This window comes from Perca fluviatilis, chromosome 8, assembly GCF_010015445.1.
Source record: "Perca fluviatilis chromosome 8, GENO_Pfluv_1.0, whole genome shotgun sequence".
NCBI lineage: Eukaryota > Metazoa > Chordata > Actinopteri > Perciformes > Percidae > Perca > Perca fluviatilis.
In genome coordinates, this window is record NC_053119.1 from 29489294 (window position 1) to 29514313 (window position 25020).

Below are 25020 nucleotides of genomic sequence, written 5' to 3' on the forward strand. Positions count from 1 at the left end.
CAGAAAAGAGTTTGTGTTATTATTTTTGCATACTTTCACCCTGCTCTATTTACATTTATTTTCAACCACCAGCACAAAGCGACGAACAGAGCATGCTGTAATGAAATATTATCTATTATATTATATATATATATTATTATTTTATATATATATATATATATATATATATATATATATATATATATATATATATATATATATATATATATATATTGAAGCGGCTCTGTTGTAAAGTCTAACGTTGCTTGGCATGTTAGAAAACACAGCTGAAAGGTCATTAATGGATTCACTTTAGTTTCTAGATTCTTTAGTGTTAGCCACCATGATAACATGATGATCCTATAACTTGCGACACAGTTAGGAAAACAAGAAAAAGCTATTTATTACCATCTTATGCTGACACTGCATATTTTTTTTTGGTATTTGAAGGCAATGATTCTACTCTATTCTGGAAAGGAAAATAAACACATTTGTTAAAAATGTATACTGTTGTGCTTTGTTTGTCTAAAAATACAGTATTTCTGGTACAGTATATTATTATTATTCATTGTGTACCGCTTATATCATAGATCTTTATCTCTATATCTATCTGACTGTCGGTCATTATCAAAACAATTACATTACATTTTTGATGTACGGTGACTGAAATAACTAGATGAAGGGAAATGCTTCACTTATAGACATTTATCAGAAATTGAAGTGTTAAATGCCACATGTTAAAGGGAACTCTAGGAGGGTTAGAAATGACCCAAAAGTTCAGGTCGGAATGGTCGCAGCCAAGTTTTTTCAGCGTATCGTAAATAGATGGCAACAGACTTTAAACACACTAAATATTACTAACACCTAGTTGCCAATATTTCGGATTTAAAGCCAACTAGTGCAGTGCCTGTTGAAAACATGCCATGATCAAAAAAATTTACACTTGACATTGCAATTCCATGTGTCCTGAGCAACACACCTGCCACGACATAATTGCGTCACACCAGTGAAATACACTCTGGTTCACAGAAAAAAACACCAAGAGCAGACTTCACCATTAGCCAAGGTAGGCAACTGCCTGGGCCATTCATCCCTTCATTGCACTGTATTTGAATGAGCACAAATTCAATCATACAAATTTATGAAACAACCTTTAATATACAGTACAGGCCAAAAGTTTGGACACACCTTCTCATTCAATGTGTTTCTTTATTTTCATGACTATTTACATTGTAGATTCTCACTGAAGGCATCAAAACTATGAATGAACACATATGGAATTATGTATTTAACAAAAAAGTGTGAAATAACTGAAAACATGTCTTATATTTTAGATTCTTCAAAGTAGCCACCCTTTGCTTTTTTTGATAGCGCTGCAAACCCTTGGTGTTCTCTCAATGAGCTTCATGAGGTAGTCACCTGAAATGGTTTTCACTTCACAGGTGTGCTTTGTCAGGGTTAATTAATTGGAAATTTTTTCCTTTATAAATAAAAAGCAAAGGGTGGCTACTTTGAAGAATCTAAAATATAAGACATGTTTTCAGTTATTTCACACTTTTTTGTTAAGTACATAATTCCATATGTGTTCATTCATAGTTTTGATGCCTTCAGTGAGAATCTACAATGTAAATAGTCTTGAAAATAAAAAGGAAACGCATTGAATGAGAAAGTGTGTCCAAACTTTTGGCCTGTACTGTATATCCTCCTTTCACATAAAAAATAACAATAATCATATTGTTAAAAGATTAAATAATCTTTTAGTACTTAGGCTCACGTGCCTCAGCGTAAGCTCTACAGCTACAGGATCAATCACCTTGATCAGTTGTCTTAAAGTTTGGATCAACAACAGTACATTTCCAGGATAATTGCCTTACATTCGACTCACCTTCCATTCTGTGTTGTGCCATTCTCAAACTTCCTTCACTCCGGGACATAAAAACAAACTTCGAGCTAGCAAGCTACACACTGAAAATGACTGAAAAAGTTGAAAAAGTTTTAAAGAAAATTTGGATTGTGCTATAAGGCGGGTCTGCTTGGTTCTTTCAGGGAATGATTGTAAAGATGTTAAAAAAAGAAAATCTTTAACATTATGGCATTTGCTCTCTAACTGGGCGTTTTGGAACCAATTGTGGCAGGATGGCTGTGGACGAACTAACGTTACACATGGCAATTTGCTGGTAAGAGCAAATTACGTTTAACCATGTATCCAGCTAATTTAAATAGCTGACATTACTGTAGTAACAGTTAACTTCATTTAATGTTATATTTGGCATTTTCCTTTATTCATGAGTGTAAATGTTTCACCAAAACAAGTTCCGTCCCAAGACCATGGTTCTGTTTGTTTGGGTTCGGCCTGGTTAATAGTTTGGGTTTACACTTCACAACACTTTCTCTCATCATCTTACCACTCATCCATCTGCTGCTGACACACTGATACCATTGATTAACATTCCTCATAACATCACTATGATTTTCTTGTATATTCAGTAAACACATTTTATACATTTTAGTTGCAAATTGTGTATCTCATGTCTTTTGTCATGGGTCGTGAGCCAGATTATGACAGTAAATTTCAAGTTTTAAAACAACTATTTTAAAATTTCATCATAGAAAATGACTTTTGTACTGTATTCAATAAAAATCTTTGTATCAATGTAACAATTTGTTACATTTAGTTATCACATTGAGCATACATAGCCTAGCTCATAGTAGGTTTTGACCTAGTCTTTTTTTTTTAAATGAATCTCACAAGGAGCACCCACACCCCAAAATGTCTGTTTAGTCACTTAGCTACTCTTTCACTAACAGCAGAAACATAAAAATGTAAATATGTCTTTGAATGAAGCTGCCACCTAGATTCTATGACACTCCAGAAGACCTCACAGTATGTGTGTTAGTTTTTTTCTGAAATTGCTAACAGACAGTTTAAATGTTTGACTATAAACACTGTGAGATAAAGACAATAAAATCTTTGCGTCATACACACACAATTCCCATCAGACATGCAGTGTTTTATGAACACCCACTAAAACATTATTGTAGATAAATCATTCTTATCACTCACTTCTGCGCAAGATGTTTATCGACAGTTTTAACTTTCAACATTCCCATGAGTGCTGTTCAGTCCAATATATCATCTAGTAATGGGGAGAGACTCATTTGAGAGAGAGGGAGAGGAGGTCAGCAGTTAAATGCATTCACTTTTGTTGGTCATTCTGCATGCGATCTGAGACTCTGCAAACCAGACGTACTTAGTTTTAATCAGACCTTTTACCATTTACATTATAGCGGTATTTTAAGTGACACTAAAGGGTGAAGAAGTAGTTTTAGTCTGCTTTCCTCTCGGTTATTCAGTTTAGATTTAACTGTGTGACTTTATCTGCTGTTTAGAAGGACATGGGGAAAAGCTGCAGCGTTAGCAGGCTGTGCATTCTGTCCGTGGTCTTAGCCCTGGTCTCCATAGCAACCATTGTCACATTGTGGACTATTGCCCTGACAGGAGGAGATGATGTCCCAGCTCCTTGGGACAGGTAAGGACATTGGTTCTGGAAAAAGTTTGATACTTCTGTATCCTCGAGCGATGATAATGCAAATCTGCATGCATGCGATCTTTGATCTCTGTTGACGCATTAAAAAGCAGCTGAAGACTCACCAATTTAAATTGGCTTTTGTCTTATGTTTGTAATTTTATTTGTAAACTGGCTTTTGTCTTATGTTTTTAATTTTAAGTTTTCAAATTTTTATTTTCATTGTTACTTTATTTCTTTTTTGCTTGTTCACTTTACTGTTATTGGGTCTTATTTTTAAAACTTTCTCCTGTGAAGCACTCTCTCAATCAACCAATGAAATTGCACCTATTGGTTCTAAAATACGTGGTATACGTGGTGATAACAAAATAACATTTAGGCACCTAAACTTTGGCACCGGTACCCAACGTGACCTTTTTCGGCAGCCTACTTTATCTCTGTAAAAGACATCAGAGTCAGAGATTCAGCTCAGGAGTCAACTATGGTCCACAACACAACTGTCTGAATTTTTTTTAAATAGAAAACATTACACTTAAAGCTATAGTGCGTAGCTTCTGTCTCCCCCTATGAGGAATTCTAAGTGATGACAACAACACTCTTGGTGTTTCCACATGATACAAGCCTTCTGTGATCGCGCACGCGCCCCCACCCCTCCTCCACGCAGTTGCTAGGAGCCAAGGAGGACACAGAGGATTAAAAAAACATGATGGACTCTTCAGAAGAGGTAATTATCTTCACTCGAATTTCTGCGCGGGAAACCCACCAGACGACACAATCTTCAGAACATAACCATACTGAGAAATACAGAGAGAGTTGTGTGGAGCTGATAGTCTTATGGCCCTAACCCACCAAACTGATTTTCGGCCTTTGGACAGTCTGGCGAGGTCAGTGACTCGAGTCTGTTCGGTGTGTTCCGTGTCGTCGTCAGCCGCCGGAAATGACGAGCGGGATGAACCTGACGAACGCCTCTCAAAATCTGACGAAAATCTTTTAAACTGACCTTTGTCGATCTGAAATGAAGACAGATTCAGCCACTGCATGGCCTATTTCTCGCTCAAAATGTTTTTAGAAACACGTTTCGGTGAACTATCTTCGTAAAATATGAGATCATATTGCCTGGCTGACCCACGTGACACGTTCGTCCGATCAGGTGATATTCCACCAACGTATCATTACACAGAATGTACTCTCAAGTTGGCGTCGCTTCGGTGTATTCAGAGGCACTTTTTTGACCAACTTGGGGAGGCAGTCAGTCCGACTGCCTTTTCTGCTGACGGTCGGCCGTCGGGTTGGTGTGTCAGAGCCTTTAATTAGCTTTGTAGCAACTCATTTGGCAATGGCTTGAATGTAACAGATGTTCATTAACATCAAAAAGTTACGCACTAAAGCATTAATAAACTATTGTATACATAAAACAAGGTAGGGGTTAGGTCCGGATTGACTTATCATTCGGTGCAGATGTTCTCAAAGTCCAGTCCTTGGTCCAGACAAAGAAACGCTTCATAACCACAGAAGTCAGGGCACAGGTCAGTGGTCTGCTCTGGGGTGGACAGTGATGAAGAGGCCCTGGCTCCTGCTGAGGTAGGGGAAGTGGGGCTGGAGGGCTGGAGCTGGTTAATGGAGTCAAGGGGGGTGGTACAAGGACTATCCCATTGTTTTTCAAAATTATAGTAGAAGTTGTTGTGGTTGTTTGCCAGTGCAAGTTGTTGATGGAATGGGGGGCCTTTGATTTGTAGTTGGTGATCTGTCTGAGGCCCCTCCAGACAGAGAATAGTCATTGTCATTGGCGAAGAACTGTTGTTGGAGTTCCTCAAAGTACAGTCTTTTAGCATCTCTCACCACCTTGCTAAACCTGTACTTTGACTCTTTAAACCAGTCCCTGTCCCCACTTGTCTTAGTTTGGCTGTGAACTGGAGCTTGTCATTATTGTACCTCACTGTGGTGCGTGATGGTACACAGCTGTCCACACAGAAGCTGATGTATGATGTCACAGCCTCTGTGTACTCATCCAGGCTGTTGGTTGCAGTCCTGAAAACATTCCAGTCTGTACAGTTCAACCACACCCGAAGATCGGCTACAGCTTCACTGGTCCACTTCTTAGATTTTCTCACAGGAACAGGTTTAAAAAGTTTAAATTTCTGCCTGTATAAAGGAATCAGAACTAATTTTCAAAACTTTAATCCAACAACTGCTGCAAATTAGCATCCTTGCACAGGCAAGTATTTTGCATTTTCGTGACGTTTATTAGTCACACCCCCAGTGTGTAAAGGCCTTAACACAAAGTAAACACAAATGATGTCCATATGATTCCACGATCAAACTTGTGAGATAAATGACACAACATTATGGTTGTATAAATTATGACTGTTGCTTGTGGGTTGCAAAGGGGAAACTGCATGATGTTGTTATAACACAAAGCATGTGACTTGGATTTCACAGACTTAAATTTTCCATCCCGTGAACTACTAACAGCCAGTGTTGTCTTCTTTTTTTTTTTTGGGGCTTTATTAGATAGGAAAGCTGAGACATGAAAGAGGAGAGAGACGGTGGAAGACATGCAGGAAAACCGTCACAGGTCCTCTGCATATGTGTGCCCGCTCTACCAACTGAGCTAACCGGCCACGGTGTGTCTTCTTTTAACCCAGAACACAACTGTTTCCTAACCTAAGAGTATTTTTTAACCCATGACGACAATCTTTATTGGAAAATGCTCATGTGGGTTGTTTTGAAAGGCAATGACAAATGAGATTTTTTTAATAGGTTATGAATTTTGTATATGTGAATTCTGTATTGATATATATACATTCTGTATATATATCAATATTTATTCTTAATCAATAATACTTTAACCATACTATGGGATTTTTTTCAAATGTTGTAAAACATAAAACATTATGAATGCAGTCCCATATAATCTGAGAATCTCCAGATGTGTTATAATGATGACAGTTAATAACAATGTGATCTGCTTCTCATCTTTTTCATTTCCTGCAGTGCTACTTTAGCGTTATGATATTAAGCCCTAAATGAGCATAGTAAATGCATAATTTTATTTAGTTGAGTGATCTTAGTGTTTATTCCCCTCAGCTATCGTCTCTCCAATGCTTTGGTCCCCGACTACTACAACATCACCCTGTGGCCTCGTCTCAGCTGTGACCCAAACACTGGCCTCTACATTTTTACAGGTGATTAATGGTGCTTCCCATTTATAACAGATCTTGTTAATTTTCTGTGCAATGCTGCAGAGTAAATGACTAACTACTTCATGCAGCTGCTGCTGTAGTGAATTTATTGTTAGGAATTCATTCACAAATTTGTCAACTGGAACCAAACAGTGTGACTTATACAGCAGCTGTACATCCTTAACTCTGCAGCAGGGTCACTCTTTTCTGTCAGTCTATCAATCTCCACTGAGTCCACTCCTTTACGTTGAAAGCGCTGCTCCCCAAACACACACGCGCGTGCGAGCACACACACACACACACACACACACCCACACACACACACACACACACACACACACACACACACACACACACAGAGCGCCATCTGTTGGTGAAACAGACCAATAGTTATCTTAATGTTAAATAAATTCAAAGTCGGGGACACCCATGCTGTGTACTGACCCTGTTGTGTGAAGTTAACCCTCCTGTTGTCCTCGGGTCAAATTTGACTCATTTTCAAAAAGTTTCTATATCAGAAATTTAGGTTTCATTTGACCAAATTGTCCAAAAAAAAACGTGGATGGTTCAATAAAACGCTCTTCACAAGTAAAATAAATGATCAGTTCACTACTTTCATTTAATTTTGGTGTTTTATTCTTTTTTATAGCATTTGAAGAAAAAAAATGGATAAAAGAACATTGAAAAAAAACTAAAACATTTTTAAAAGTGCAGAAAAAAAATCAACAAAAATATTGTAAAAAGTGACAAAAAACGTGTAAAATGCTTTGACAAAAACATTGGGTATAGCAACAAAAGAAAAGAAATGTTTAATTAAAAATTTTGACCCAGAAAAACAAAAAGTTGTATGTTCGACAGGAAGACAACACAAGGGTTAAGAAGGGTCTGGAGTTTTGAAATTGTTGTGGGGACATTACAGTCAAAAGTCCCACATAATAAAGAAAACTTACATCCACAGTCTTCACATACAAAGAAAGTTTGAGTACATAAAAGCTTTTCTGTTGGTTATTGCAGCCAACAACATACCAATAACTGTAACATAGCTGGAGGTGGTTCTATGGCAAAACAACCCCATAGGACATCATATCCAGCTTTAAATCTGACTAGCTCGTTGTTACACACATTTTCTGATAGATGGAGCAGGAAGAAAAGAGAAAGGATATTCTTTTCTCACACTATGGGGTTCTCTTGACATGTTATGTTAAAAAGCCATCAAAAAGTGTGTTTTGCATAATATGTCCCCTTTTAATGTCTGATATTTCCATGCATTCACCAGGCCAATGCACTATGGAGTTTGAGTGTGTGAAAGAAACAAATCTGATCCTAATCCACTCCAACAAACTCAATTACACCAAGCTGGACAACATGCACATTGCTAGGCTCATCGCTTCAGGTACAGTGCAAGCAAACACACACACACACACACACACACACACACACACACACACACACACACACACACACACACACACACACACACACACACACACACACATTCAGATGGAGAGGGGGTATGATTTTTATATATGAAAAGTGCTATATATGCTGAAAATGGATGGATGGATGAAATAGAAAAAACAGATCACCTCATTTAGGCGTATTGCCTCTAGGGCTGGGCGATATGGCCTAAAAATAAAATCCCAGATTTTTTCAAAAAAAATTCCGATTTAAGATTTAAATCGATTTTTTTCTCCCTCTACTTAAAATCAATCTGCAGATGACAAAGAAATTGTTCAAAACAAGTTTTATTTTGTTTTGACTCATACACACACACGGGGCACGTACCATTATGTTTATTCATGCCAATTTTGTGGAAATATAAATTGGTTTGAGTGTTTTCCCTACCAGTTTTGTTTTTTTTGGGGGGGGGCTATATATTCAACAACAACAAAACGGATGCGTGAGATAAAGCTGTTTTCACACATAGGACTACAGGTAATTCACTTCTCGTTCCTCGCTAAAAGTTCAAATCATTTTAACGTTATTGCGCAACATTGCCCCAATTTCCATCTGTTGCTGAGTAACGTACGTTAACATCCCATGGTCTCTTGAATGTAGCATACCTGTAGCAAGCTCCTTCGTAGCGATAAAAACAAACGTCGAAGCGGAGCTCCGTGCTACAGAGCGGCGATTGCAAGTTGTTTAAGCCGCTACAGACCTCCGTCACAGCTCGGTTGTATCAGCGGCATTTAGTAGCGTTGAGCCGCAACAGAGTTCTGCAACACCGCCTCTGGTGCCCCGCATGGTGCTCCTTCAGGTCAACTGTAGCTGGTTGTTCAGTTATCCCAGAATAGGTGACTGTCAGCCGGGGACAGTGCACCGCGAGCTGCCGGTCATTTCGGCGGAGATTACGGATAAGTAAGTAATGAAACGACTGGTTAAGAAAATAATTAATGTTAGTCCCTGTCGCTGCCATGTTGTTTGTGTCTCACAACAGATGATTTTATTTCTTTCTTGGCAACAAATTTCCCACTCTCACCGGTAGCCATGTTGTCACTTGCTGTTGCTGTTTCGTGTGTGCTATGATGTTGTTGTTGTCGCTTTCCATACTGCTATGTGAAACCAAAGAACTTCTAATATATCAAGAAGTGCCACTCCCTCGTTACTTCCGGGTTCTGAACTGGTTGCAGTTCCACCAGAGTTCCATATAGGGGGCGCTCACAGGCCAGTGCAGAATGAATGGGGCTCTATGGAGCTATACCCCTCAAAACCCACTTTTCTCAGGATATAATTTTTTGTCTAGTAATTTGAATGTTGCATTCGAAAGGGGAGGCTAAAAAAATACACAATGCTGTGTGTTAGATTTTTTTAAAGTAACTTTTTTGTTCTTTAAAAGTTTAAAATGTCAATGACGTCATACACATATACGGCCAGAGATACTGCTTTACGGCAAGCTCTGAGTCGCTTCCTTTGTTCTCTCGAGGCATTGACAACACAGCTAACAGGTTCGGCTCTTCCTGTTAATACATGTGCTAGAAAGAGGTTTGCTAATGTTTTAAAGACCACACCGAAATATTCACTCTGATATTCAGGCTCTGCTTCGGATGCCGTCAAGCGGGATCTCCGATCGTAATCACTCCTTCACTGACCAATCAGCATTCATTAGCAGAATGCTGCGTCGTTATGGGCGCTACAACGACTCACCCTGTAAGAAATCAAAAGGACATAAGTACTTTGGTCATTCAACTTTCGACCTATAACCCATGTTGAACTTGCAAAAACTACAATCAAATCTGAGGTTTCTCAACGACAATCAGGCGAAAGAGACAAATTTAGCCGTCTAGCTCCATAGAGTCCCATTCATTTTGCACTGGACCGCGATCACCCCCAGTGGAACTCTGGTGGAACTGCAACCAAAATCCGGTACAATGGGGCTGGATAGGGAGTGGAACGGCTTTCCGTAGACCGGCTTTGGTGAAACTAACGCTACGAAAGCTCCGGGGAGCCAAAAATGCGCCATTACACAAAAACTCGATTTACTTATTTTTTAAATCGCCCGCAACAAAAAATTCGAATTAATTCATTTAATCGATTTTTCGCCCAGGCCTAATTGCCTCCACATTTGACCAATTTAATTTTTTTTTTTAAATATGCTCTTTAATTTTCAAACTAGATTTTATGTCTCACATCTAAAACTGTATTCATGCTGCACAACGCAAGCTGCAAGTTCACAGCATTTGATGGTGAATCTGTGATGAATACAGCTTAAAACATGTTGCTGCTAGTAATGAATATGTGCAAGACTCATTGAAACAATTATTATTTATTTATTTATTATTATTAATAATAATTTACATTTTTGTCACAATATTCCCATGTCACTTTCCTCCCCATCAATTCTATTTTTTCCCCAGGCGGTGGGTCTGCTCCCAGTATTAAGTCTACCTGGCTGCAGCCTGAGACCCAGTATCTGGTTATCCAGCTGAATAGTAAATTAACTCAGAAACACAAGTATCAGCTGTACACTAATTTCACTGGAGAACTAGCTGATGACTTGGCTGGCTTTTACAGGAGTGAATATGAAGAAGATGGAATCCGAAAGTAAGTTCTCTATTCTGTGTCGCGCGATATCTATATTTAGATGTGTTTTGGTGAGCTAATTTAAAATCTCTACATTGTGTTACAGTAATAGGCATTGTGTTCAGAATCTTTTTTTCATTCTCAGGATTGTTGCCACTTCTCAGATGCATCCAACTCATGCAAGAAAGACCTTTCCCTGTTTTGATGAACCAGCAATGAAAGCTGTTTTTTATATAACTCTAATCCACCCCCCTGGAACTGTAGCCCTGTCCAATGGCATGGAAGGAGGTCAGTACAGTCTACATGTATCAAAACAGAGCTGTATTTTCATAAAACAACACGTATATGATAGATATGCAGCAAGTAACTTGGTCTACAGAGTTTTTAAAGTTCCATACCCAGTTATGCTCATTTCAGGCAGTGTTGTAGTTTGTAGACGGTCCCTAAGCACTCGTCTTACTGCAACCCGTTCTCATTCCGAACTCGTAAAATAAGTACGTTTGGTCAGTGTCCTTCAGCGTCTGATGCGACGAAAAAGGCACCCTTCGGCGTATTTTTGTAACGTACTGGGGAGAGCCGCAATTGGATGAGACTTAGCGAGTGGTATGTAAGGGGAAATTGCTGGGTAAGGACGGTGGTTGGGGTGGCGGACTTTCACTCAGGAGACTCGGGTTCGCGCCCTGCGTGTGGCGTTTTGTTTCCCGGCTTTTGAGGCGTCCTTTCCCCTGTTGTTTTTCTTTTGTTTCCCCCGTCTACGGCGTGTGTTTCCCGGCTTTTGAGGCGTCCTTTCCCCGTTGTTTTTCTCCTAAACCCAACCTCCGCGATTCCGTTATTGTCGCGCTTCACCCGCGGTGTGTTTCCCGGCTTTTGAGGCGTCCTTTCCCCGTTGTTTTTCTCCTAAACCCAACCTCCGCGATTCCGTTATTGTCGCGCTTCACCCGCGGTGTGTTTCCCGCTTTTAGATGGCGTCTTTCTCCCGCTTTTTCTCCGAAAAAGGGACGGCAATAGTGGCGACCAAGCACGTTTACATGAGACGCTAAAGGAGACTTTTAACGTCAAATAAGAACGAGAAAGGCTCCTGACCGAACGTCCTTATTTTACGAGTTGGGTGTGAGAATGTGTTGTGCCGTCTCAACACCGGAACTAAACAGAGGTATGAATTAGCACAACTTTAATGCATTTCTTTCACATCTACTGCAGCCAGATTCACTGTGTTCACTCGGAAAGAATCACTTCACATGGGTAGGCACTTTTAAAGGGATATTTCACCAATGGAAAGATGAATATATCCTTAAAGGGGTGATAGAATGCAAAACCGATTTTACCTTGTCATAGTTGAAAAGTGACAGTTTGGTGGGTTAATAGGACATACATAGAACCTCAAAATCCCATTGACACCTCTTTCCTCTGCAAATCTCACAATTTGAAACTGCCTCTGAAAACTGGCAGATCTCTTCTTCCTCATTTGGCTCTAGTCTCTATTCTTTGTCACACCCCAACATTTACAAAGGCTACACAACTGACCTGAGATCAGGTAGTCTTCTGAATCTAGGTTGTGCAGATCTCTGCTATTCCATTACAAAATTCACTTCTGAGACTTTTTTATGCGAGAAATCAACTATGTAAAGCTCAAAAATGGGTCGTTTTACGAAAATTGATGACTAATTGCAAATTTTGTCCGACTGTGTGTCAGAGTTCAGCAACGGGTGCTGCCTGGGTTGCTACATCGCCGCCCGGCCTGTCCTCCTTCACAGACCTCGGCCCGCTGTGAGCTAGATGGAGCTCCGTCACGGCCGGCAGCCCGCAATGCTCAATACCCGCGCAAAGTCACCCTTTCTGGGTTACTGGACTACCAAATGCTGCTGCCCTGACAGAGCTCCAGGGCCTGCAGCTCAATGTTCTCCCTCCCCCCTTCCTGCTAAATGGCCGGTGTGTGTGAGTGACAGTGCGGTCAGCGAGCTTGTTACGCCCGCAATCTCTTACCGCAGGTTCCAGTTAATCTTATAATGGATGTGTGTGTTGAGTTATTTAAACAAACGATCGGGGAAATAAATGCCTCTTGTCCGAGAGTCTCATCGATAGAGCCCGCGGTGAGCTGGAGTCCATCAAAGAGAGCTAGCTAGCCTCCTCCCAACGAGACTTCTGAAATTCACAAAAAGGCATTAAATTGAAATCGTAGTGTTAGTTAAGCTTTGTAAGACCTTTTGGTAGCTGTGATATACATGCCGTGACGAAATTCAAAGTGTAAATATACTATAGTTATGCCGAAAGTGTAGCTAGCTAGCCACTATCTTTACCCATTGGATTGAAGGGACACTAGCAGCTAACGAAACCTCTCATATTCACAAAAATGCATTAAATTGAAATCGGACACAACTGTTAGCTTTATAAGACTTTGGGGAACCTGTAATATAAGTGGCGTGACGAAATTCAAACTGTAAATATACTATAGTTATGCCGAAAGTGTAGCTAGCTAGCTGCGATCTTTTCTCATTGTATTGAATGGGACACATAGCTAGCTAGCTAGCTAGCTGCGCCTCCTAACAAGACCCCTCACATTCACAAAAATGCCTTAAATTGAAATCGGACACAACTGTTAGCTTTGTAAGACCTTGGGGTAGCTGTGACGAAATTCAAACTGTAAATTATAGTTATGCTGGCAGCCGCCCAGCTCCGCAGAGCCTCGAGCCCAAACGGTGACTTTGCCCTGGGTATGGAGCCCAGCAGGTTGCCGCTTTTTCGTCAGACTGTGTGGTGCTCCTACAGTCCAACACGTCTTACCAAATTTGCAATTAGCCATACATTTTCGTAAAACGGCCCATATTTGAGCTTTATATAGTTGATTTCTCGCATAAAAAAGTCTCAGAAGTGAATTTGTTAACGAAACATTGCAGTGTCTGGAATATGAGACCTGCTGTCTCGTCTCTAATGTGTGTGTATGGGGATTCGCTCAACCAATCAGCGCACAGCTCATCTAAATATTCATGAGCATACCATATTTGGAAGAAAAGCTCTTGTTACAAATAGGGCCAAAACACAGGGATGCATAAGGGACAATAAAATATCAACCAGGCCATTTTCAGCCCAACCAATGTTACATACCCCATTAGGAGACCTTAAGGAACAGAGTGAAATACCCTATATAATCATTCCATAACCCCTTTTAAATTGGACTTGGCTTCTAGGCAGAGAAAAGCCAGAAAATGTGTTTTTGGCTCATGTGAAAAACACCAAATCCCGGAATGCACTTGCGTCGCTGCTTTAGAATTTACTCCCAAGCCACGCTTACCGCTTACAGACAGACAGACAGACAGTGAGACAGTCAACTCAACTCAAGTGTGTTTTATTGTCAATTCAACCATATACACAAAACAACGTTTCACCGTGGCTCAAGTGGTGTTACACATTTAAAATATATAAAAACGACATTATATAAAAACGACATACGAAACAGGCTACATTTAGTGCACATACATTATAGGCTCCGTAAAGTTTAGCTAACGCATACTAGCATTAGGCTAGCGCTTGGTTGGCTGTAAACACCGAGTATAAACACAGCCGTACATTTGCGTGGAATGTAGAATGGTCGGCATTTAACAGTCACAAACTCCACCAGCAGTTAGCAGTTAGGCTATGTTTAGACGGAAACGATCTGAAGAGAAAACGCAAAAGTGGCGTTACGTTATCACTTTTTATTCTGCGTTTAGACGAGCGTTATGGGGGGAAATCTGCGTGCATATGGTGACGCAAAAGTGTGTGAAATTCGATGTAGTATACACTCCAGGTGACTAGGTGGCACTGCCACACAACACCTCCAAGGTACCCGCCTGCGTAGAACCTTCCTTCTACTTCTCTGGTTAGTAGCGCAAAACCAAAACATGTTGAAGGAACAATAAAAGCTTGTCTGGAAAGACGAGGAGGTGGAGTTGCATGTTTGTCTGATGATGACCGTCACAGTTGACCGTGATAAGCCACAACACACAGCACCCACGGGAGCACTACCAATACCCTGAGCCTCGCGGCCCTTCAGCCGCTGCTTGAGCCTATAATTTCTGTAGCCTACTCCGTAACAACAGACGCCTTTTTCTCGTCTCTCTCCACACCTCTGTCTTCAGACTTTTGCGTTTTTACCCTTTAGACGGTAACGCGACAGTGGAGCGTTTTTAAGATTTCCACTCTGGAGGGTGATTTCACTTTTTTGCGTTTTTAAGCCCCAAAAACGCCGTCGCCGTATAAACGAAAGGCACATCCGATAAAATATTTTTTCGTTTTCACCCGAGAGCGTCATCGTGTTTACAAACAGGGCCTCAGTTGGATACAAGCACCAGTCCGTGTTAACACAGCCCACCTCCACTAGTCTTACCCAGTGACAGAGCAGCAGGCCTGATAGCTGGATAGTCCGGTACACTGTTGTTCAGCCATGTTTCCACAACAACAAAAACAAAGCAGTCTCTGAACTCGCGTTGGGAGTTTTGCTGAAGTTGGATGTAGTCCAGTTTGTTGTCTAATGAGCGGACACTTGCAAGCAGGATTGATGGAACAGGTGGCCGGCTAGCGTTAGCTTTCCACCTAGCTAGCTCATAGTCCAGCCCCGTCCAGCCCTCGCTCCGCGTTTCAACGCTGAGCATGTCACCTTACTGGCTAGCGGCATAGAGCGAGGCCGCAGGCTGAGGTGTTGGTCTCCGTAGCAGGCGAAGCTCGCGTAGTGTGTTGAGTATTCTGACTGTAATAAAGTTTCTTGCATATTCTCCGATCTATACCAATGTATCCCGGTGGTACACATGAGCGGTAGTTTGAATGCACATAATTGTTGGAAAAGTTTTCTGCTGAGAAGCCTGTTTAGTGAAGCTTCAAAATGGCTGACACTCGTTTTGCTTCGGCAAGGTTCGGGTAAAGACGACATTCCAACCCCCTATGGGTGGGTTGAAAACATGCGGAAGTAGCTCCTACCACTGGCTGTAGTCCATTGCCTCTGGGCAATTTTTTCCAGACCCACAATACAGAGATCTCTCGTCTCAGGGAGGAAAGCACGGTCATTTGAAAATACTAACGGGTTACCGGAAAATACTACCGTGTTTCTTCTGATACAAATGTTAAGATGCTAAAAGCAGGCTTAAAGTTTGCCCTGTTTCAGTCTCCTGGGTGCAAACTGTAACAGGAGGATAACATGGTGTAGGCAGCACCGATTGTTTTAGTTTTTTTCGCTACTGACAGCACTCCAAATTTACAAGCAACAGAGCTACATGTTGAAATTGACCGGAATTCTCCTTTAAGTCTGTCATCCTCAGAAAGCTCTCCAACTGTGGCGCTGCTTCATCTGCCACTAAAGGGGCTTTCAAACAGTCCGATTTAACAGTAAGAGGGTGATGAAGAATGTGATCTGTAGCTAAGTTTCCATCCACTTGTCAATCGAATTATCTGAAGTTCCGTAAAAAAAACTCATGCGAATAAAGCTGGTGAAAGTATGTTTCCATCCAACAGCTTTAAAGCGAATACAAACCTGTGCGTAATGACGTCACATGCTGTTTTGCGATTAAATTGGTATATCAAATTGATTTGAGACATTTTAAGGTGTTTCCATTCATTTTTGCACTGAATCGCACAAGATTCAAGCAAACATTTGCGAACAAAGTTTTGCGAGACAAAAGTAGTTGGGCCTTTGGCCGAGGATCTGATCCAGCTCATCAAAAAGGTGCAACTTGCCTTTTATTTTCCCTCCGGCACCGCTGCGAGACAACTCTCTTTTTTTGAGACATGTATTGCTGTTTGAGCGCCTTCCATTTACTCCGAAGGACGTCCCACGGCTTGTCGTAACCTTTGTCGGTCATTTCCTTCGTGAGTTCCTGATAAATTATGGCATTTCTTAGATTGTTTCTATCTAAAATAGCCATTATATTTTGCTCGTAAATTAAATTCAAAAAGTCTCTTGTCTCCTCGTTCGTCCACTTACATCTGTCTTTGTTGACACCTGTCATGTGTGCAAACAGAGCGGAAATACTGGGCGGAAATGAACTAAAACTTCGTTTTGTGGCGGGTTGTAACCATAAAATGACCTAAAACTTAATCGCAATTCATTAATTTATTCGGCAAATAACGTTTCCATCAGCGTTTATCGCATAAGCCGTATATCGATCAAGAGAAAATCTGATGAGACCGAACGTATTTCCTTTGAGTCGATATTCATGAAATTCTATTGAATTTTACTGTTTCCATAAGGCATTTTTCATTCGATATCACTTAATTCGGATAAAAAAGTGTGGATGGAAACATAGCTTGTAGCCCATTTTCACTGCAGGTTGCATGATCTGTTCTCAAAAATTGCTCAATCAGTGTTGCATAGGGTGGACCCCAGTTGCTTCTCCATTTGTCTTCAAGGAGGAAAACAATGTGTGAGCTCTACCTTTTGAAGATGCGTCTGACCAAATGTCAGGCAGTATAAACTTCACTTGCAGATTCAGGTTCAGTTTATTCAGATGATACAGCATTCTCCAAAAAAATGTTTTCTGCAAAATGGAAATGTGCTACTTTAATGTACATCCAAATGCTATTTAAATAAATATATAGTTGAATAGTCTGTTTTACTGTGTGTATGTGTCTTTTCAGATATTGTTAACACCACTATTGATGGAGTAGCTGTGACAAAGACCAAGTTTGAGCCCACCAAGAAAATGTCCACCTATCTACTGGCCATTGTCGTCTCTGACTACGCACACCTCAGTGCTACACAAGGAGAAACTCTGGTAACTATGACATTACTGATATATCATTTTCATCACTTATGCAGTAGCTCTCAAACTGGGGGTGCTTTAATGGTGCTTACCTAAAGTTAAATAGATCCCTTACACAGAAGACATATGTTTTTTTCTTGCAATAATTGCTGAAGCAGAGCCATCACTTTTTGTTAAAAATCCCACTGATATTTTTCTGCAATGACTAGTCAAAGTGTCTGCCATGAAAAACAAAAACATTAGTAAGGCTATCAAAATTCTGGTTAGCAAACGTCATGTACACGATGAAGAAATGTCTGACAGGGAGTAAATAAAAAACTAATGATGCTCACTAAGAAAACACATTGGTCAAGTATCTTGCTCAAAAGTTCACCTTTTGTCTTTTACTTGTGAAATTGGTAGTTCAGGCAAAGTTAACCTGCATTTTCACTAGAAACCTAAAAGAAACATGCAGAAATCACAAATTAACTGGCATACAGCAACCTGGAGCAGGATTTAGTCCAGTGTAAATGTGCTTATTAAAATCCAAAGGGAGCATTAATGTGCAATCTTGTGTTTGTGTGTGTACAATGTTGATATATTGGCTGATATCATGACCAGAATCATTAGGAATCCTCCTCAACTATTTATACCAAATTTTAATTTAACGTCTATCTGGCCAGCCAGTAGTTGTTGACATATCTTGTCTGGAACAAAGTAATGAATGTCAGAATGGATATACCAGCCAGTCAGCTGACAATCAGCACCAGCTTTAAGATTAATAGTTCAATAAGTAGAGATCAATTGGAAGTTTATAACATTTCTTGAGGTTAGCAACAGTGATTAGACCCCTTCAGCGTAATGTCTTAATATAGGCTAATGAAGATAGAAGATAGAATCCCCCGGGTCTAGACGCTGGTGGTGGTGGTGGTGGAGTAAACCCAGCAGACAAGAGATGAAACCAGTTGAATCTCCTGGATAATCCTGAGGAATAAGGTGGTGATGGGGAGGTAGTGAGTTGCGCAATCATAGGTCTGAAAGACAGAATGACAGAAAAGCAGCGTCTGGGGACTGATTGGCTTGAGGAAGGTTGGAAGAAACATCATTGGCCATAAGAATTGTGAAAGGGATTTTGGCAGTGGGGGACAGAGTAGATTGAATTTGTAAAATTAACAGGAATTCCCATTAAAAAGAAAAATTATATATCTGTCATGATTAGGGTAGAAGCAATTACAAGCAATGACTATTTTTACTATCAATAATTTGTTGATTAATTTCAAATGATGAATGAACCGGATGAATTGTTTTGTTCAACGGAGTATTAGGGCCAGGCATAAGGAGAAAAATGAGAGGAGGAAGATTTATTTTAACTTTTAACTTTGCATTGATGATATTGGATTGTTATATATCGATCTAGATCAATGTATCATTAAACTAATATTTTGTATTAGTTTTACGAACGTATTTACACATCGGTCTTTTTTGTACAGATCCGTATCTGGGCTCGCAGGACAGCCATTGAGCAAGGACAGGCAAACTATGCCCTCAATGTGACTGGACCCATACTGGACTTCTTCCAGTTGTACTATAATATCTCCTACCCTCTGAACAAGTCAGGTGAGCCTGCTTTTATAATCTTGGTTAATTGTTATCTGATGTTGTAACTGCAATTGTTAAAAAAAGAAAAATCATAGATTTGCCAACATCTACTATCAAATACAACAACTCTCCCTGAACTCTCATCCATTTACACTTTTAACAAAAAGTCTTTACTGCAACATATCTCACCTTCTTCAAGAGACAGGTAAATCTCATGAAATAGGCAATATGTTCCATATTTTATCGTGGATTAAAAATTTGCTGGAATGTCACTCCAGCTTTTATGGGTCTTGTTTACTCATATTACAAAACACCTTGATTTGAGATATGCTTCACTGCGATTCCTGCTGCCATCCCAGAATGGCAGGGTTGTTGGAATACTGCTCTGCTCTCCCTGCGTAGCTAGAGGGAAGTGAGTAAAGGTTTTTTGTAATTTCAGTCAGACAACTCACATTTGAAATGTTTATTATAACAGCAGAACATTGTGTTTGGCGGCCAGACTCCGAATTTATCACTCCCCGCAGACTGAGTTAACATGAGATACTGGGGAGTGATAATAAAGTAGCTTCACCCTGACCGGAGCCTGCAGGTGGATGCTGGGGTGGTGGTGGGGTTGAAAGGAGGCAGCAATTCAGGTGCAGGACACCAGCAGCATTCAGAAGGCAGAGATGTGGAAATTGTGCAGCTTAAATAGACCGCCAAATTGATGGGGTGTGTTTGGTAAATGATACGGAGAGTGAAGCATGTCACGTATGTATACAGCAGTGCAGCTCGAGTTGACTGCCTGAACTTGCTCATAGGCGTTGCACCATTAGGTATGGATGAACCACATTTTTTAAGTTTTACATGGGGTACATGTACATTGCCGTGACTTTAAGTTCAGTTTCTTTAACCTGCTCTCTACAGATCAAATCGCTCTGCCAGACTTCTATTTTGGTGCAATGGAGAACTGGGGTTTGGTGACATACAGAGAAACCAACCTTCTCTATGACCCTGTGACCTCCTCCAACAGAAATAAGGAGACCACTGCCACCATCATTGCTCATGAACTAGCACACATGGTAAAAAATAATTTCTTTGAATTTTATTTTGAATTGCATCTATTGATTGATTTACTCAATGAATCTACAAATGGAATGATGTCCTCTCTGGTGCAGTGGTTTGGTAACCTGGTGACTCTACGCTGGTGGAATGAGGTCTGGCTGAACGAGGGCTTTGCTTCATATGTGTCTTACCTAGGAGCAGACCACGCTGAGCCTGCATGGAACTTGGTGAGAACACAATGTTCTGTGCACTTGGACTTGACACTACATACATTTCTGTCACAACCTTTGCTCATCATATGAAATCTTAATACATTTTCTGTCTATCTTTTTGCTCCAGAAAGACTTGATAATACTTGATGACGTCCACAGGGTGTTTGAAGTCGATGCCTTGACCTCCTCTCATCCTCTGTCTTCTAAAGAAGACAGTATTATCCTACCAGGCCAGATCAGTGAGCAGTTTGATGCCATATCTTACAGCAAGGTACACAGACATGAACAAAATGTTCTTACATAATACATTACAGCATTAACATGTCTACATTGCCTGTCACAGTGTGCAACAGAGGCCAGAAAATGAACTTTGAAAACCTGAAATTACAGCAACTGGCAAAGTAATCATCAAAGTAGCCCTAGTATTGTTCAACTACTGTACATGGTATTGTATATATTCTGCTATACATAAACTGATTGATTGATCAATAGATTGATCCCTTGCCTCTGTTTGTGTTTCCTTGTGCTCCTCAGGGTGCAGCAGTGTTGAGGATGCTGTCCGATTTCCTCTCAGAACAAGTCTTTGTCCAGGGACTTAATGTATGTTTCTCTGTATTTTTTTGGCATAATAACATAATACTGTATGTACATCTTGGTGTTGAGATAAATGACCGTATCATCCATTATTGAGCCACAGGAAAAAAGTAATTATGACAGGATGAGGAAATTGATTGTGGATTTATTTTGTCTTCAGAGTTACCTCAAACACTTTGCCTACAGTAACACAGTAGGAGATGACTTGTGGCACCATCTACAAATGGTAAGAGGGAAGATCCTACCATCATATTTTATAAAAAAAAAAAAATTATATATAATATAATTTTTATATTTAGCTGCAATTGCAACATGTGGTGCTACTATTTTCCTGCCGGCGCGAAGCCTGTACCAGGGCAAATGCAGTTTTTATGGTAATTTCCAGGCTCCAAGCTAACATGTTTCTGCCAGGAGGGGTAACAGGATGTGTTTATGCTTATGCTAATGGCAGTGCTATTTTTTTGCTTATTTTGGTATAAAATTTTATTTGCGTACAAACCTGTTCAAAACACCTCAAGGCATGTACATAGAACTTACCTGAGGAAGAGTATTGGAAATATCATCCAATTCGGTCATTAATTATCTAATTCTTCAAACATGACACCAGGTTTACTGGTTACTGATCTAGCATGTTTTTCTACACTTACCAGTAAATATCCAAATCCCATTTTGTATTTGTTTGTATAATGACATATGGACTGTTAATCTTTAGGACTAATATTTAGCATATGGACTTGTTTATGTTTATTGGACTTTAAAGCCTTCAAAAATTCTTTTCAAATATTAATAGTTTCCTTTGGCTGATATGCGCTATAATCGGCGGATGTCCCAGTGGCTGCAGCGCCAACATATATCACAGAATATGTCATTCTACGAATGACAGCTTATATGGGGCGATGTACACTACTGGTCAAAAGTTTTAGAACACCCCAATTTTTCCAGGTTTTTATTGAAATTCATGCAGTTCAATTTCTTATTGTAATCTGAAATGAAAGAATAGAACAAATAAATAATTTAAGTTAAAAAAGAAATCAAAAATGTATGAACCAAAATGTATTCTATATTTTTGACTCATCAAAGTAGCCCCCTTTGGCAGATATAACAGCTGAACACACTCGTGGCATTCTTTCTACAATGGAAATCAAATATTCTTCAGAAAGTTCTTCCCAACTCTGTTGCAGAAGTTCCCATAAATGTGTGGCACTTGTAGGTTGCTTTGCTTTCACTTTTCTGTCCAGTTCATCCCAAACCAGCTCAATGGGGTTTAAGTCTGGTGACTGTGCTGGCCACTCCATGTTTTTAAGCCCACCATCTTGTTCTTTTTTGCTAAGGTAGTTCTGGCATAGCTTGGACTTATGTTTTGGGTCATTATCTTTCTGTAGGATGAACCCCTGACCAACTAGGCGCATACCAGAGGGTACTGCATGGCGCTGCAAAATGCTGTGGTAGCCGTTTTGGTTCAGGGTGCCTTTCACGCTGTACGAATCACCGACCCTGGATCCAGCAAAACGGCCCCAGACCATCATGATTCCTCCTCCATGTTTGACAGTTGATTTCACACACCAAGGAACCATCTTTTCGCCTACTCAACGGCGTACAAAAATCCTGCGTGATGAACTGAAGATTTCAAATTTTGATTCATCAGTCCATAACACCTTCTTCCAGTCTTCAGTAGTCCATTGACAATCTTTCTTGGCCCAGCCTCTTTTTCTTATTCTGATATCCTAGCAATGGCTTTCTTGCTGCAACTCGACCTATCAAACCTGCAGCTTGAAGTCTTCTCTTTAAAGTTGAAACTGAGACTTGCTTATTACGACCACTAATAAGCTGTGCTTGAAGCTGTTGTCCTGTGAGCCGCCTATCACGCAAGCTGTTGACTCTCAGAAACTTGTCTTCTGATTCTGTTGTGGCTTTGGGTCTGCCAGACCTCTTCCTGTTAGAGTTTCCCCCAGTTTCTAAGTGCCTTTTGATGGTGAAGAATACTGTACTCACTGACACCTTGACTTTATTCGCAATTTCTCTGTAGGGAAGACCAACATTCTTAAGTGTTATGATGGTCTGTCTCTCTTCCATTGTTAATTGCCTTTTTCCCACCATTTTTATAGCAACACACTACTTTCTGAAGTACAATACTGTTCATATAATGCTCACGAGGGTATGGTACCACAGTGTGTTCCAACAATACTTTTATACAAACAGAGGGGGTTGTAAGTAATCCAGACAAATTGGTACACCTGTGGGAATTGGTAGCACCAACTTTCAAAGCTTGATCAACCTCCATTGCGGTAGAACAGCTTTACGTTGTTTACCCATTTCTTGTTCCCTGAAAAAGGCCTTTTTGTAAAATTCTGAAATGTACATTATTTTTCAGTTTTAGGTAACCTTACTTTTTTTTAACCTCAGGCAGTTCACCACTTACCTTTGTAACATTTCAAGCTATTCATTGGACTTGAACTGCTAAAATTTCAATAAAAAAATAGAAAAATTGGGGTGTTCTAAAACTTTTGACCTGTAGTGTATATTAATATTGGGGTGTTGTGTATTTATATTTTCTTTGTTGCTTCAAGAAGGTGAAAGTTATTTTTTTTCCTCTTTCAAAAAAGTTAGTCTGTTTCACCTGATGCTGCAAATGTAATGCAAATATAAAAGCTGCAAGCAGCGTTGGACGGGCCCTCGCACCTCCTTGCGTGTCTGGGTTACTGGCAGACGCCGCTCCATGCGCCTGTGTATTTGCGCGACCATCAGTCATCGCAAACGGTCACCAATGAAAAGGGAACTGTCTACAGAGTTCAATGATACCTCACACAATAGTCTACATCAACGGTTCAAAAGCCATAAAAGGGGGCATGGCCTGAATACATGGGTGTGGTTAAAGTATAGGTGGCGGCTCAGTATCACATGTAGACCACACATTGTAAGTTTCATGTAAATCAGATGATGTTTGTCATATAAGGCAGATTTCCTGTTGCGCAATGACCAAAAGTCAGTTTTGGCCAATAGATGTCCTCAGGCTTGGACCTTTGTCAATCGTGAGAAATTTCGGGCAGATATGACAATGTACACTAAAGTTACAACAACTTCTTCTTACATCGATAAATGCTCAAAATGGCTGCCACACGCACACCGTTGGACGAAAAGTTTTGCTTTTGAGAACTTTTCATCATTGAGGTCTTTAGATGACACAGACCGCATTTGAAGTTGATCGGATGAAATATCTCAGAGAAGTTCGTTAAAGTATAGTTTGGGCCTACTTTCTGTTGCCACTATAACTTTGAGTCAATATCGGCCTGTATTGTACACTCACGTTACACCCACTTCCTGTTTCGATGGCCACCTACAGGAAGTTGGTCCTCCTAACTTGCGCATTTCAAAATGGAGGACTTCTTGTTGCGTTAAGGGTATGGCTCCAATGAGCTTTTTTGTACGTCTTGACATGCTACATATGTGTACGCGTTTCGTTAGTCTACGTTAAACGAACTGCAGGGGAAAAAAAAAAATTATTTTGTAGGGGGTGCTAGCGAGCCATTTTTGTCGCCTTTTGGCGAAACTTGTAAAATACGTACATTTTCACCAGGCTTGATGCGACCGGCAATTTTGGTGAGTTTTTGAGTATGTTAAGACCCTCAAAAAGGCAATTCATTTGCCGGAAAAAGAATTCCTTCAGTTTCAATAGGGCCTTTGCCGCTGTCGGTGCTCTGGCCCTAAATATAAATACTCTGCAACACTCCACAACCTGCCAGTTTACAACAATGCAACTAGACGAGACCATGTATCATCTCCATAGCAACAACTCTCTGTACTTTTGTTCTAACTACCAAGTTTTCAGGCTTTTTTGTAGCTGGATATAATTTGTAGCATCTTAAAAATGAATGAGGATAGTGATAGTGAGATACATGCTACAGTTGCATTCCTAATAGTAATGAAACGACTAAGGATTTATTTCTCTGATTCACTGCTTTGTTCTAACCTTGCTACATCTTTTCAGTTACTCTCTAGCTTGCTCAACCATATACCGTGCTCGCAGGCGCTTCTTGAGCCTCCATACAAACTCTGCCATTTCGACCAGTTGACAGTGTGTAACTCAGATATAAAACAGTTAGTTGTAACTGACTTGACCAGCTGACGCTATTGGCTGTTGAAACAGGTTGCATGCCTT

At 40.3% G+C, this 25020-nt stretch overlaps 1 protein-coding gene across 4 annotated transcripts in view; it reads left to right on the forward strand.

Moving 5' to 3' along the window:
* The first annotated feature begins 3132 nt into the window (after positions 1-3132).
* LOC120563327 (aminopeptidase N-like) overlaps positions 3133-25020 on the forward strand; it is a 37904-nt gene continuing 16016 nt past the window's right edge. The window contains exons 1-13 of one of the 4 annotated variants that reach the window (XM_039807424.1): positions 3133-3158; positions 3370-3509; positions 6594-6691; positions 7965-8081; positions 10543-10729; positions 10854-10996; positions 17312-17448; positions 18906-19032; positions 19921-20075; positions 20172-20285; positions 20398-20541; positions 20805-20870; positions 21025-21090. In XM_039807424.1, the coding sequence (XP_039663358.1) occupies positions 3376-3509; positions 6594-6691; positions 7965-8081; positions 10543-10729; positions 10854-10996; positions 17312-17448; positions 18906-19032; positions 19921-20075; positions 20172-20285; positions 20398-20541; positions 20805-20870; positions 21025-21090 (1488 nt within the window). In that variant the 5' untranslated portion in view covers positions 3133-3158; positions 3370-3375. Of the gene's footprint in view, positions 3510-6593; positions 6692-7964; positions 8082-8887; positions 9047-10542; positions 10730-10853; positions 10997-17311; positions 17449-18905; positions 19033-19920; positions 20076-20171; positions 20286-20397; positions 20542-20804; positions 20871-21024; positions 21091-25020 lie in introns of those variants that run through there. The other 3 variants (XM_039807422.1, XM_039807425.1, XM_039807426.1) reach the window with 3 other exon arrangements.